This window comes from Temnothorax curvispinosus, unplaced genomic scaffold (assembly GCF_003070985.1).
Source record: "Temnothorax curvispinosus isolate PA1 unplaced genomic scaffold, ASM307098v1 QBEX01013735.1, whole genome shotgun sequence".
NCBI classification, from domain to species: Eukaryota; Metazoa; Arthropoda; class Insecta; order Hymenoptera; family Formicidae; genus Temnothorax; species Temnothorax curvispinosus.
Genome location: NW_020223515.1, coordinates 315,506 through 330,611, shown reverse-complemented (window position 1 = coordinate 330,611; position 15,106 = coordinate 315,506). Strand labels below are relative to the sequence as shown.

Here is a 15,106-nt window from a genome sequence, read left to right as displayed (position 1 = left end):
AGCGATCTACCGTCACTTTTTTCACGTTTTCACGCGGACATGGACAAAATACAGAAATACTGTACGATAAAAGAACAATAAAAGACTTACCGAAAACGGGACTGTGGTCGGATCTCGCCGACGTTTTTCCCGTCGTCGCATAGGTCCCGGGGAGCGTGCCCTTTTCCTGCAACACACATGCACGCACTTAATGCTTCGTGTCCTGCGGCTACAGAAATATTTGGGAGGGTGGATGAAGAATATGTCGAAACGCGAAACGCGAAACACGAAACACAATATGGAGAACAAGGAAAATACGTCGGTGGGACGACGAAGAAATGGATCCGCACCTCTGACTCCGTGAGGTCGATGAGATCGCTCTTGTCCTCGGTGAGATTCTCCGAGGACCTCTTCTCCTCCTCGCCCTCATCCTTGAAGACCTTGACCTCGTCTTCGCTGCCGAGATCGTCGCCGCCGCCGCTGCTGCTCACGTGCGGCATTATTGTGGGCACGCGAGCGACGCCGACGGCCACCGTCTTCCCTCACTTCCCTGTCTTGTCTCGTATTCCTCACTTGCCGATCGACTCGTATTCGGTGTGAGAAGGCTCGTCTCCGTCGGCGGGCGAGATGACTCACGGCGAGGAGTTTCAAGATCTCGAGTCGAACGTCGTCCGTCGCTGCCGGCGATACGTTCGAACGATGGCCGACGGAGCGACGTGAAGTTTGCACTTGTTAGAAACACCGACTCAACCGACCGCGATCGCGATTCACTGTTCACATTCGATTCGAATCTCACTGAACGCGCGCGTCGAATGCGGTCCGAACGAACGTGATCGGAGGCAATTTCGTAGCACACAGCGTTTATACCGTTGCCGTCGCCACGCCGCGACCCGCGTGCCGCCGCGCCGGTGCGTCTCGTCTGTTCTCGTCGCGCTGACAGTTGAACGACGAGGTTAGGCCGTACCACTTGACCCGAGAGACAAAGGAGTCAGCGAATGCTCCGCGTTTCTTCGCGTACCTCGATATCCGTCGGCGCTCCGGAGTCCAGAGTGAATTGGCGTGACGCGAGTCAAAATGACAACCGTGGCGCACTTGAGTTAGAACACTCGCGACGCGCGTGGAGAATACGTCTCGCCGAGACGGCCGGGCGCGCCTCTCGACCCTCTCGATCCTCTCGAGTCGATCTCCGCGCTCTGTCGCGCGACACAGCCGCGCGCGCGAAAAGCGCGTAAGTTTAATTTCCGGTCGTCGCGCGCGGTCGGCGTCGTTGTCGAAGAGAGATACGCGTGGGAAGGTCGCCGCTACTGGAGGAGGAGGAGTAGGATGAGGAGAAGGAGGAGGAGAAGTAAGGCGGCGTAGAACGGGAGAGGAGAGAAAGAGACAGAGTAGCGTGAAGAAGAAAATGTGGCGGAAAGAGGTAGATGGTGTACAGAAGGCAGGCCGTGACGGTATTAATGCGCGGAGTTTACAGTGGAGCGAGGTGCGCGTTGCCTTGTTCCTCCACTCGCTCCCGGTTCTCTTTCTCTCACTCTCTCTCTTGAAGTTAGCTCCGGATGGGATTCTCAGTGCGCGCACCGCGAGCCTGGTTTGCACGTAGCATACCCGCACAAAGACGGTGGCCACGATGTTTCCGCGAGCGCACGATACTGCGATTCCGTGAACGGGCCCGTACGATGGACACGACGCGCGACGAATGCGGCACCACGACAACTACGGCACTCTCGTTGTTGTTGTTGTTGTTTATGCTGTTTTTGTGGACGGTGCACGCGCCGAGCGGTCATCGTGCCCGTGAGTGTGTAACAAGCAGTGTTCGAGATTGCGTGTCGTTCCCGCGTATACCTATATCTCGCCCCGACTCCGAATGTCCCCGGTACGGTCTACTTGGATGCTCGGTGCCGACTGCCGGCGACGGTGAGCTCGGGCGGGCGGCTCTCCCACGCGACGACCAATCACGACGCCGGATTCACCGCGGCGGTTTCCCTCGCCGACGCGCCACCTCGCTCCCCCGCGATGCCGCGCTCAGCCAGTCATGGCAGGCAAGGCGGCGAACCGAGCCCGTCCGACCGAATACGATCTCGCCCGAACGTGCTCCGGCCGGCGCCGTCTCCAGTTCTCCACCGCCGCCGCCGCCGCCGGCCGCCGCTATACTACCACCAACGCGAACGTATCGTTGTGTCGTTGTCGTTGTCGTGAATTGTCGTCGTCGTCTTCGTAGTTCGTAGCCCTTGTTTGACGAAGAAATAGTGCCTCTCATCGCGGATGTCGCCGATGCGTCTTGACGAATCACCAAAGCTGTCGCACCTGGTAACGAAGGTAGGAAAATTCAAACCATTTTTTCTTATTTATTCTCAAGCTTTACGGCTGTGCAAGCTGCATACGCATATCCGCGCTCGCGCGCACGCACGTTCGGCTCCGCACTGGCCGCGATCATGCTCGTAAATGTCGTTGGTTATTGCATTTATTCCCCAGGCGAATCGTTGCAAGTTTCTTTTCTGCCTGTTAGTCGAATTCTTTTTCTCTTATTTTGTAATATCTTATCGGATCGGGAAAAAAGAAACTTATCGAGTACGTAGGTACTCATCGTAAAATAAAAATGGCGGGATCGTCATGAATTTATTGTCCAACATGGCACTTACGCGAACTTGCTTCTTGCTCCTGTGTGAAGCAGTTAGGACAGGTGCACGCGTGATTTCTTCATGGCCACGGAAGAACGTAGTAATTTATGATAATTTATATGTCCGCTACCGCCCATTGCAACTAATTTCAGCGTTTACAATTAATATCTATATTGTCGAAAGGATATCTAACGTTACTGTGAACTTTAATATACATAAATTCTCGTGCGTGAAAATTATGTTATAGAAATCGAATATCATAAGCCATTTATCGATGAATATAAGAAACTGATTTCTCAAAAAATATAACAATGGGGTTTTCTTATATAATATGATTTTTTACTGAAATAATTATACTTCTTTTCCGGTACGATTTGTGTGCGCGATACAGAGAAAAGGATATTGTCATGCATATAAATCTTTCTCTGTACTTATTTGATTCTGTACCGTAATTCATGGAAAGAGATCACATCGAATGCGCGCGCGTTCGCGTTTCGGATTTCTGAAAATTATGTATCTATATATGAGCCGAGAGAGGAAAATCCGGAATAGCTGTGTTTCCTATGACGATGACGGCGCAAAATCGAGAAAACAGCTCCGCGTATTTCCGACGCTCTTCCGAAATTACGACGGTATTGCCGAATCGTGGTGCGTGCCGTCGAAGCGCCGCGCCCGCGCCGTTGAAACATATACATTGCAGGATATATAAACTCCGACATACAAGCGAATTTAATACGTCATGAAAGCATCTAAATTCGCATCGCCGCGCCGATGAGAGCTGCCTCCTCTCGCCAGTCTCTTTCAGCGAGTTTTTCGACTCTCGATTTTTGCCGCCGTTGTTCCTTTTTAGACCGTCGCGTCGTTCAAACTAAATTTTAGCCGCACCACTCTGCGAGTACAGCTCTTTTTCGTATTTAATAAATTTTTAATTAGTCTCGTAAACTTTACGAGCGCAGCAAATCTATCATATGTAGCATGGAGTTACATGATTAATGTATATACGCTTAAAAATGAGTGCGTTATTTGAGCGCTTCGATATGTTCGTCCTATTGCGATGTCCTGTATATTACGATGCAATCAAGTGTAACTTTATTATTGCGAAATAGAATTCAAGTAAAGTTCCGTAGTGTTTTGCCTTTTATAAGATAGATTTTATCCTTTGTGCTATCGGTAGGAATTCCATAAAATTATTATCCAGGTCCTATATATGTAATAAAGAATTAAATAGGAATACTAGGAATAAGTAAGATAGCAAAATTGCACATTTTATGGTGGGACTGGTGGGAGCTTGCTGCCGCCATCCCATGTACCGTTGGAAAAGAGCGTACATTTTGCAAATATACTTATCCGGCTTATAATTTATGCTCCGCAATATTTTTCGGCTGCGTAATTCTCGGCCGCTGCTGCATCGCGAGTAATACGCGCGGCTTTTAGTAGTCGGATATATGGAGATGCGAACACGCAAAACCCGCCAGTTAAATGCATATCATAGTTGAAAAATCAAAAATCTTTAATACCGGCGTATATCCAGAGATACTTACGACAGCGTGTGTCGCATTCGAACGCTACGACAAAACGATGATCTATAACGTCGTATGTTTTACATACTACTGTAAATATCTTTAATTATTGCATAATTCAACCTTATCGGTGATTACGCGTAAATCTCTGATTGTTGCTAAATTATACCTTAATGAAATTAAATAAGGCTCAGGGTCTTTATGTCTCCGATATCGTGTTTACATATATAAAAGCATGAAAATCGACACTAGCTGAACGATAGAAGGGGCGACATATGTGAAATCAACAATATGAATAAATAATAACAATTTAATTGTTCCGAGCAAAAAATTTGTTAAAATGGTCGATATGATTCGCAAGCTACAAAGAATCGGAATTTCAACCAGTTCCGTGGTGACATCTATATGGTATATCTGTTAGGTCTCTTTGTACTGAGAAGATAAGACGGATCGCTGACTTATCATTATGTGCAACTGTGTATGTACTGACAATGAGATGCATTTCGCTTTACTTTTTTTATTCTGTAGAAAACATTTGTTTTATATTATTTATAAATATTATGCAATACCAATGAGGCAGAAGGACATTATCTATGGCGCTTTATTTAATGATTATAATAAATGTTGCTGTCGGGCTAACGTCTAGCACATTGAAAATTAATTGCAATGTACGTCACATACATGCAATATACTAAGTGTTTACAAGTTTTTTTGGGGCAGGTTTTCTTTTGAACCTGCGTCGTTTCGACGATCTTCGATTCGTCAAATTACGATAACAATGTATTTTCAATTCCCGGATTTGTTCTTCCAAATTGGACAGTATAGAAGTCATCTTCATATCGCATATTTCTATGTTTTTGTCCGCCAAACTAAAAAATAATATGACGCTACATTATTAAACATAATTTCAATTTTCGATGCTATAAGTTACGGAAAAATATATTTTACGCAAATTGTATAATTCATACTTATCGTTCTTGAAGGATGTCTTGGTGGCTAACAAAAATAAAGCTTCTATTAAATCGGCGGGAATCTTAGGAGGCGATTCCGTAAAATGACTCATATGATGAAAATAATTTTCACGAGAGACCAACGTAATTTTTGTGGGAATATCGCGTCTCGAGTGCAACAGCATTCTTAAGCGAGGATGTAGCCAATTGCTGCGAAAGATTCTGTGTGACGTCACCCTCTCTAAATGTGCGACAAATTCTGCTTGTTTTAGTAGTCGACGTATGTGGCCCTAGTGTGACAATATTAATTCCGATGCTGATTAATCCTGCAGACTAATCTGCATATCGATCTATTGTATACAGCTTAATTTAACTTGATTTAGCTTAGTGTAGCTTTTGGCAATTAAGAGTTCGATTTCTAAACATTCGTATATCCTACCTCCTTCTCGAGACCTTGAATATCGTTGACCGCCAAACCGATCATGAGATTAATCAAAACGATACTGGCGAGCATAATGAAGACGAAGAACACAATTCTGCTTGTAACTGGTAAAAAAGTACCGTTGTCATTCTCGGTGCTGTTTGACTTGTTCTCTTTGAACAGGTCCTCGTACTCGTACTCGCCCATCATCATTACCATAGTCCTTACGATAGTCTTCCAGAAATCATCAAATTGATCGTTTCCGTGAAACAAAACTACAAAACTCAACGCGAATCCGACAATCAGGTAGCCAAACGCCAGGAGAACCTGAAAGGAAATAAAAAGAATATATATTGTTTTAATAGCAAGAGTGATACGCGAAATGGATTCTGATGTGATATCATCGACGCAATTTTTTCAAATCCGGATTCGTTTCTCCGATAATTATATTTATAGTCACATTTGTTGTTAGAGAATTCGTCATAGCAAGCGCGAGGATTACTAAGCTGAGCGATAAAATCTTGAGATGAATAATTATATGCATAAAGGTAATCACAATGCTTGAGTTACTCTCATCCCAAGCATTAGGTTTCTGCTTATATATAAATAGCACGATTATTTTAAAATGGATTTATGAGGGAAAATTTTGAAATGCTAATTATATTTTTGTATTTTGTAATTGGATAGATTTCGTAGAATGTATAAATCATAATAATGTTTACTTAAAGAAAAATAACGGTGCATCAATTGTTTCGTCTAACCTTTAGAAAGTTCTTCAACACCGTGGAAAACATGAGCGCGTAATATCCCCACATTGGAACTCGACCAATTAATAACATCATTTGCATCCAACTCAACAAGATTGCGATGCTGATGGAATGTAGCACCCAGTGCACGCAATGCCGAGTCTCAATTTCTTCCTTCGAACACTTAACAAATTCGCCCGCTATCGATGTCACCAAGGATAGCATGGCGCATATCAGTGATAACCACGTCTCGAGTTGTCGCAAATAATGCCTGAAATGTTTCGAGAATATATATGTCGAGTATAAATCAATTGAAAAAATTCAAATTTTTATTACTCGGAGATGCGCATATTTACTTGGGTTCTAATATAACTTGAATCATATTGTGAAACAAAAGAAAACAGGAACAGGTCGCTAGGATTCTTCGAGTCACCACGTGGTCAGCGTCATGATGTGTAAACATTATAGCGTAGACCGAGAGTGAAATGACGAAGAACAAGTGTACAAGTATAAGAATAAAGAAAAGTATCCTTAATCTCGCCCACTTTAGTCTGAGAAACGTCTCCACAAGTGGATGCTGTAATATTGCCAGTTGCCTTATATCCGAAACTACGGCTATAACGGCCGTAACTACTGCCATTTGCATCTGGTGCTTTGGAGCCAGTATACCGAAGTCAACGGTAATCTTTAACAGAGACGTTCCATTCATTAGAATTCAGTAAAGGCAGCATAGTAGAATAAGAAAGTAGGATATCTGTATCTGCACGTAAGAGTCTAACGGGAGACGTAAAGCGATCCTTACATTCTCGTATTTCTCCGAAGGAGTATTATTGGCCGTTCGTACGCAAGAATCCAAGATATCTGTTAAAAAGGCCAATGGTCGCGAAATATGAGCGAATATAGCATCAACGACGGTGACACCAGTCTTCGTCACGGCGGCTAAATTAGCTCCATGATTGATTAAAACTCGTACGCACTCGCGATGTCCCTGATAAGACGCTCTATGAAGAGCCGTACGATTGATCTAATTGTAAGTGGATAATACAAGAAAGCAGAGAGATATAGTAAGCACAGAGATGTAGAAAGTAATATACATTTTTGTCTTGTAATTTCGTCTGTTATACTTAAATTGTAGCATTCAGTATAGAGCTGACCTGATCGCGCGTATCAATGTTATGACGTTGCATTACTTCAAGTAGAACCATTAGTGTCTCGATACTCCCTGTACTCGCGACGATATGTAGAGGCGTGCTTCCGGAGCTCTTGCATTTATACATTGGCCATGCACCATTTGACAATAATATCTTCGTCGCTTCGGCACTACCTAGCATCGCTGCATGGTGCAAAGCAGTGGTACCTAGTAGAGTTGAACGTGAATTATATTATATTTATCTTTGATTCACAATTGATATATACATAGATGTCATTAAAAAAATTTTTTTTGGCAATAACAGATTTCTCATCAAGTATGAACGATGATATAGCGCGATTCTATCGATATTGCGTAACGCTCGATTGATATTAACTAATACCCGTGTCCGGATGAATAATGTTCACGAACACCTTCGCGGCGACCAGAATCCTAACGATCTCGACAAACTTAGTCATCTCATTGAGATCATCGCGATTCACCGCGCTTCCTGCCAAGAGCAACGGAGTAACCAGGCACTCGTCTTTAACGTTCACATCCGCACCGCCTTCCACCAAAACGCGCACGACGTCTGCGTGATTATTTTTTACTGCCTGGTGCAACGGCGTTCTTCCCCAGCACACGGGTAACGGCAACTAAAACGAAGCATCGAAAAAGGGAGCTGTTTTTTTTTCTCGGGTTTAGTAAAAATTCGCGAATTATCTTTGCGGTACGAACTTTTCTTCCTACGAGTAAGCATTTTGTCAGCGAAGAATATGGGATGTTCTTGGTACACGAATAGATACCGACTTTAACGTCGATGTGCCCTCCGTGTTGAAGAAGCCACTTTGTCACGTCAGTATTACCGTTGTGTGCCGCATAATAAAGGGCGCATCTACCAATTTTATCCATACTGTTTATGTCGGCGCCTTTTTTGTAGAGTTGATTCAACAGATCAATATTCCCCTGCCACGCAGCCATGTGCACGGCTGTCACTTGAAGAGCACCCACCGGACGCACATATCTATTTTTGCTATCACGCGCCAAAATTTTACTCGCCTCGTCGAACTCTCCATTCTCGATCGCTAATATAAGCGCGATATGATCCGGATCGCATTCATGCATTACGATTTTTCCGTTTTTTCTTGCGTCAACGATATAAATTGATCGGTCTACGAGTCCAAGCATCTCTAATGCTCATAAGAAACTGACGCACAATGCGCGTAATTAACGAGAACATCTAATCATTATCTGCCGGATGTGGCACGCAGGGGATATGATAATGTTCTTTATTTGGATATGATTTTATTTTAATTGTTAATTTACGTCAATAGCTTTGGTCAAAGTATTGATAAAGTATTGATATTAAAATAAAAATCCGTGGCTTGTAAATAACTATAAATTGACATATAATTATACAGATTTTTGGATTTCTGTTCAGCTGTTACCGAATAAAAATCTCGCAGTCTATTAGGGTGTCTAGTGCCTATACAATACGCATTACAAAAAGTGAAGACTGCAGTTGAATTTTTAAACGGTAGCGAATAACTTTCGACCGAATATTTGTATAATCTCGTTAAAATAAATTCCAAAATTTACAGCGGCATTTCCCACATCGCCCTCTGGCTACGTTCTGCACGGCGTAGCTCCCCGACCCAAATTCCGATAATTAATTAATTTCGCGGGTATCACGTTGCAGTTTTATGAGTAAATACCTTCGAAGCGAGTGCATTCCGTTGTTCGATACTTCGAACAGCTCCGTTATTCGCGCATAATCAAACTATCGATCTGGATACTCGTGAATCTCGTTGCGTCGCGCAGTTTTGATAATGAATTTGTTCACAATAGCTAACGGGATTACTCCGGCGTAACCGAAGAAAGTAAACGAACGCAAAGTGAACGAAGCCAATGTCGAGCCTGTGTCCGTTACTGCTCGAAGATCTACGTGTACAAGGTGTCCTGAATTCTTCACTTCTTTTGCTTTCTTTTGCTTACGGATTTTCTTTCTTATTAATTTAGAATTTTTCGTAATCAATCTTTTTGGCCAAGGTTATTTACGTTTCGATATTTTCTATAAGCAAAATTGTTTATAGAAATTCTTTTTAAATAAAAAGAATCTACAACGAAAGTGCATCCATTTATATACGAACACGCGTACACGCTCGCACACGAGATTGTATAACGACAGGCAGGTAACGTTTGCCCGACACTTAAACACTGCATGCGGCCGTGGTTGAGCTTTCGTCGTGTAGGTATTCGTGCAGCCGTTAGCCTTAACACACGTTCATACGCTCAATCAACTGGAGAGCGTTGCGTTACCTTGCCGGGCTCTCAGACGACTCAGACTCGGGGCCAGTACGCGTCTGACCACGCCGCTGAAAGTATCTTTCTGTTACACGCACAGCCTCGTCAGGCTAGAAGCCGGTTCTTCACAACATATAACGAAATGCCGAATTGTCCAAAGTGCGACAAGCCTGTGTACTTCGGTAAGATGATTATTATTTTCCAACGTTGTTACAAAACATTGAAACCAGTAAAATTTGAATGAGTTGAGTTTTCGATGCTGCCGATACGAAGAATTGTAATTTGTGCTAATCATCGTGAACAAAGGTTATTCTACATGTCCGTAGCATTAAAAGTTAAATTACCGAAATGGAATATATCTTGATTTACAGAACGTGGCTCTTATATTACATTTCCTATATATTCGCGATATTCTTTTATATGTGCAAGAATGAAAGTATAGAGAACGCTGTGAAAGTGACACAATTTTATTTCCCATATTTTTTTGTTTGGATGCTGTCGTTTCATAAACGTGGTTACATAATAAATTATTGCATCGATCGTTTATATAGCGCAGCGAAGAAAAGAGGTTATTGAGTATCTCGTATTGATAAACGTACGATGATCACAATCCCCACTTCATAATAAGTATATATCACTTGATAGAAAACGATCGAAGCGATATATACGCGTACGTAATATGCTTTACATTTCGTCCAAATTTAGCTATAAAGAATATATAGCCTATCACTTTGGTCTTTCTGGAAGATACAACAGGAGTCACATTTATAAACGTGACATATTATTGTTAAACGTCAATGCTACAATTTTTGTGTGCTATTATATTTTATTTTGACTTTTCTCAAAAGTATCGCGCGCGCGCACGATAAATTATAATGAAATCAATATATATAGTACAAAATATACTTTTCAACTTTTCTTGTGTCTGGATTTATAAGCCTCGAGTTGTATAAGAAAGGCATAAAATATCAGACGAACATAAATATACTCGAAATGGTAAACGCGCGGTGACGACATCAATGATATCATTGAACGACCTCGGAATCCACCACGGCAAACATTATGTCAGTCTGTTTCACTGTATACAGGCTCTCGAGTTTACTACGAGCGAAGTGAATGAGTAATCCAGTCAGTTTCTATAGAATAAACTCAACCCGTAGTTGTGTAACAGGAGTTGCACCTGCGAGAGAGAGAGACACCGCGTATTTACATGAAATTAAGTCTACGGTAACATCGTACTCTCGTTTCACAACAAGTGACTTCTACGCAATATTTTCTATCGATGCGTGCCACGATTCGACTTTATATCAGCTTTACTTGGAAAATCAGCTAACCATTATTTAACGATACTTTTCCAAAACGAGGAGACGACCTCGAAACCTCCTTAAATGCACCTCGGTATTACACCGCACGTTGTAACTTGTACCACAAGTTAGTAGTTGGTAAAATGCTGCGATAACGTTATCTATAGTCGACTATGCACTTTAAGGTGCGCATCACGCATAGTAACTTTGCTTAATCATAGATAAACAATATGGATAGGTAATTGCTATATAGTATTATGCATTTTTTTATTCAAAGCATTTCTAGATTTCAAAACTGTTGCCGCTACAAAAAAATTAATATATATTTTTAATTTATCTCATTCTATTAATAAATAAAAGCACGAATCTAAAAAGACGTGCGCGAATTTTGTGTTTAGACGTGCATTTTTAATCGAGCTTTTGCATTCTGAGTTTTTTTTAAAGCTGGTAGCGGATTGCGTTTTTTGATGCGTCACAAACATATATACATATATAAAATAAATATCGTTTTTTTCTGTATAAAATGCTCGAAAATAATAATATGTAAATTATTGGAACTCTTTACATAAATAATTGAATTACACTTGTATGTTTGCATTTTACCGAATAATTTTTTCTACATATATGTATGTACAAAAAATTGTTCAAAGTTATTGTGAATATATGTATGACCTTGAGAAAAAATTTATGCATCATATTTAAATGCATCGCATAGGAAACTATCATGTTAATGCAAAATAAAACGGAGAAAAAAAGATAGAAAATAATCATGACGCGAGAGACGGCAGGATGAGGAAAAAAACTGCATTGGACGAACGTCGAGTTGCGCCGAGTTGTAACAGCAACAATAAACTGTCCAGCCGTGAGGATAACACAAAGGAAACATAGTATATCGCGCGCGCATGGATACTAATAATAACACAGACACACGAAACAGGTTTTGAGAGAAGAATGGTCAGGTCTCGTAGTCGCAGTACGAAAAGGTAGGAGGAGGAACTACGAAGAGAGGAGTCAGTCGGTTTCCGCCGCAACCCCCGCTGCAAGGGAGGAGAGATGCGAGATGCGAGATGCGAAATCCGAGCGGTTTTTCTGGGGCCCTCGAAGGGAGGGGAGAAGGGATACGATGGTGTGGACGGTGGTTTGAAAGGAAATGAGCGCACGGCGCCGCACGGGATGATGCACGCGTGGGTGAGGAGATCGCGGCGAAGGCAGGGGATGGTCTCTGCCGACGAACAGGGGAAAAAAAGGAATGAAGGAATGAAGGGGCGTAAGGGCCGGGGAATGAAGTTCCGAGTTCCGAGGGTCTATGCAATCAACGGTGGTGGCCGATTGTTTGGCGCCTGGGCGCAACGATTCGTGGTTACGGTACTGTCTCTACCTTTTCGCACACTGCCGGTGCGGTGCGCAGCACGGCGAATGCCGCTGACGATTATGCACTCGCTTCTCCGTCGCCAGATAATTAGGAGTTAATTAACTAATGGCCCTTTATGCGCGTACCCTTCTTAACCGCGATACACTGCGCGCGTTCTCGTTCTCTTTCTCTCTCTCTCTCTCTCTCTCTTTCATTTCTCTTTTCACTCTCTCTTCTCCCATACGTTGCTATTCCTCATTCTCCACTACACCTTGCTTTCACCGACGCATCCTTTCCTCCCCGATGCACCCACTGCGCTCGTCTCGTCATTTTCCAATTTCCCTCGCTGGCGCTACCGCCCTTTGTGCTTCTTCTTAGACACGGTGAAGCGTTTGAATGCAACCACCAGCCCGCTGCGGTTCTTGCTTCATTTTTTGTCTCTCCTGCGAGGTTTGATATGCCGTAATGGCGCGATATGCTGCCGCGACGCAACGGAGAAAAAGAGAAATCGGTTTTCGGCTTTAGCGAGTCTTTTGTCGAATTGTTGGTTATAAAACGCGCGAACCATATATAAAAATAAAGATATTAGAAGTCAATGAAATGTCAATGGCAGGCGTAATGCTATAGACTATAATAGAGTCAACAACACTTAGCAAATCGTATTATAAACTGAGACTTATCTTTATCAAGATATTTAATTTCATACACGATTTAATCTTATCTGAATAACTACACTGAAAACAGACTAACGCAGTTTTAAAATGATGAATCTATCCGCTTATTCTCTCATTTAAAAAACAAATGTGATCAAATATTATCTTTACAAATATTTAAAATTAATAAGTCAGAATTAATTTAAGGATAAAACATAAATAAAATTTAAGAATTTTAATATTTAAAGGAATTTTAAAAAATTTTTGGTATCTTAAAAAATATAATATCAATTGATTCTCTCTCGTTGCTTTCTCGTTAGTATCACTGCATCTTTCTTTCAGCAGTTCTATTGTAAACATGTCCCTTTCGCGCGAAGGCGAAAGACACACACATACACACATACTAATGCAAATTTTCGTAGATGCATCTGGGAATTAACTGAGGTACATGTATAATGTGACTCGCATATGAGGGGTTTAAGAATGTTTTTTTCAAAATCCGTCGGCAACATGAAATTCTTTGTGAAATACGTTCGGAGTGTACGTGTTTCGCATTCGCGCCTTTAATGAATAACTGACAACGATCCCATCGGGACTTCGACATTGGATTTTCTAATTACGAAATTGCTAATGGGAGAGTTCGTTCTCGTCATTCTCAATTCAGACGACGCGACATTGCATTTAATCTACATGGAGTTTATTCTTTCGGATTTTAGGTCGCTGGAAATAATTGACAGTTAATCCGATGTAATATTGTTAGATAAATCAATTTTTTTATTAAATAAAAATATTTGTTTTTTGTGTTGCCCATCTTTCAGGTCTCGTTATCTTACTTTATTTTATATCATTCCGTCAACATTACATCACACACAAAATTTTTCATCGTTCTTTTTTATTACCTAATATACATATATGTGTCCGATAATTTTTATCTCTTTCAGCGATCACCTTTGCGCCGGCAGAGGCACATGTGGGAAATGATATTCTAATGCGAATACCACATTACCGTAGGAACATAAAATTAAATATGGGAAACGCGACTAGTTCCGCCGCGGTGTACCGCCTTTTACGTTACACCGAGACGGACGCGTTAACATTCATCTTGTGTTGCAGCCGAGAGGAAGACATCCTTAGGCAAAGATTGGCACGGTTCGTGTTTACGCTGCGAGAAATGCAATAAGACCTTAACACCCGGGGGTCATGCCGAGCACGAAGGGAAACCCTACTGCAATCACCCTTGCTATTCAGCTCTGTTCGGTCCAGGAGGTAAATGGAAATTTTCGTCTCGGTTCGAGCGATGCGCTTCGTTTCCTCTAAAACTGCTTCATATTCAAAACCCTTCGTAGAACATCGCTGTCCTGCATTTAATATATTAAATTAATATGCATCTTATTTCATCTGTTTATACGCGTATCTCATTGCTCTTTATACTGTTTTCAAATTAGGTTTGCAGTGCTTCTAATATTGCAGGTTCGCGTAATGAAATGATCGCTGTTATTGCAGGTTTCGGACGTGGCGGTGCTGAAAGTTATGTTTACAATAAATGAAGTGTAAATGTAAAAGCAGTAATGTGTACTTCAATTAAGACAATTATACAATTTCGAATGCAAGGAGCAGTTGGACACTTAAATATAAAATAACGATCATTCTGGTTATTTATGTATACGTAAATATCTCTATTTTCTACAAGAATTTCAGGAATGTATACGGTATTAAATATAATAACGGTGCTATATAAGAAGAAAATAATTATATGTTCTATCTATTTACCACTATCCCATTACCCATGCCTATAATTGATCTAATATCTAGAACGGGGATAATACAGATTACATGTTCTATTATATACGCATGCGATACATTAGGCTACGGCTACATAATGCCGATAAAGGAGAGATGCACGTTCACGACTAGAGATGCGTTGCCATCACGTACAGTTAGCTCAGAATAAATAAAGATTTTTCATATAAAAACATAAGCAATGTAACGCAACATTTTGTTGTCTCATAATCTTAGTTATATCTTTCTTTTTATTATTGTATTAATTATATTGATTTTTTTCTGTATTCTCTATAGGAGTATTTATTGCTGTAAACAGATGTCGCCAAATACACTTTCACGAATTATTAATAAA

The 15,106-nt window shown here is 41.5% G+C and overlaps 3 protein-coding genes across 3 annotated transcripts in view; 2 read left to right on the top strand and 1 right to left on the bottom strand.

Annotated features, from left to right (window-relative positions):
• Nucleotides 1–2,128: 2,128 nt before the first annotated feature.
• Nucleotides 2,129–15,106, top strand: part of LOC112463921 — a 157,150-nt gene continuing 144,172 nt past the window's right edge. The window contains exon 1 of the mRNA XM_025030619.1: nt 2,129–2,292. The gene's annotated coding sequence lies outside the window, so the exon portion shown is untranslated. The remainder of the gene's footprint in view (nt 2,293–15,106) is intronic.
• On the bottom strand, nt 4,583–8,601 carry LOC112463915 (transient receptor potential channel pyrexia-like). Its single transcript, XM_025030607.1, has 9 exons — nt 8,099–8,601; nt 7,764–8,016; nt 7,386–7,588; nt 7,034–7,255; nt 6,588–6,916; nt 6,247–6,502; nt 5,504–5,812; nt 5,083–5,354; nt 4,583–4,983 (listed from the first exon to the last, which is right to left on the bottom strand). The coding sequence occupies exons 1-9, from the start codon at nt 8,546–8,548 to the stop codon at nt 4,806–4,808; spliced, it is 2,472 nt and encodes an 823-aa protein (XP_024886375.1). The 5' UTR covers nt 8,549–8,601; the 3' UTR covers nt 4,583–4,805.
• Nucleotides 9,666–14,721, top strand: LOC112463918 (cysteine-rich protein 1-like). The gene is made up of 3 exons (XM_025030617.1): nt 9,666–9,846; nt 14,086–14,238; nt 14,476–14,721. Exons 1-3 carry the CDS (start codon nt 9,807–9,809, stop codon nt 14,517–14,519), a joined length of 237 nt encoding a protein of 78 aa, XP_024886385.1. The 5' UTR covers nt 9,666–9,806; the 3' UTR covers nt 14,520–14,721.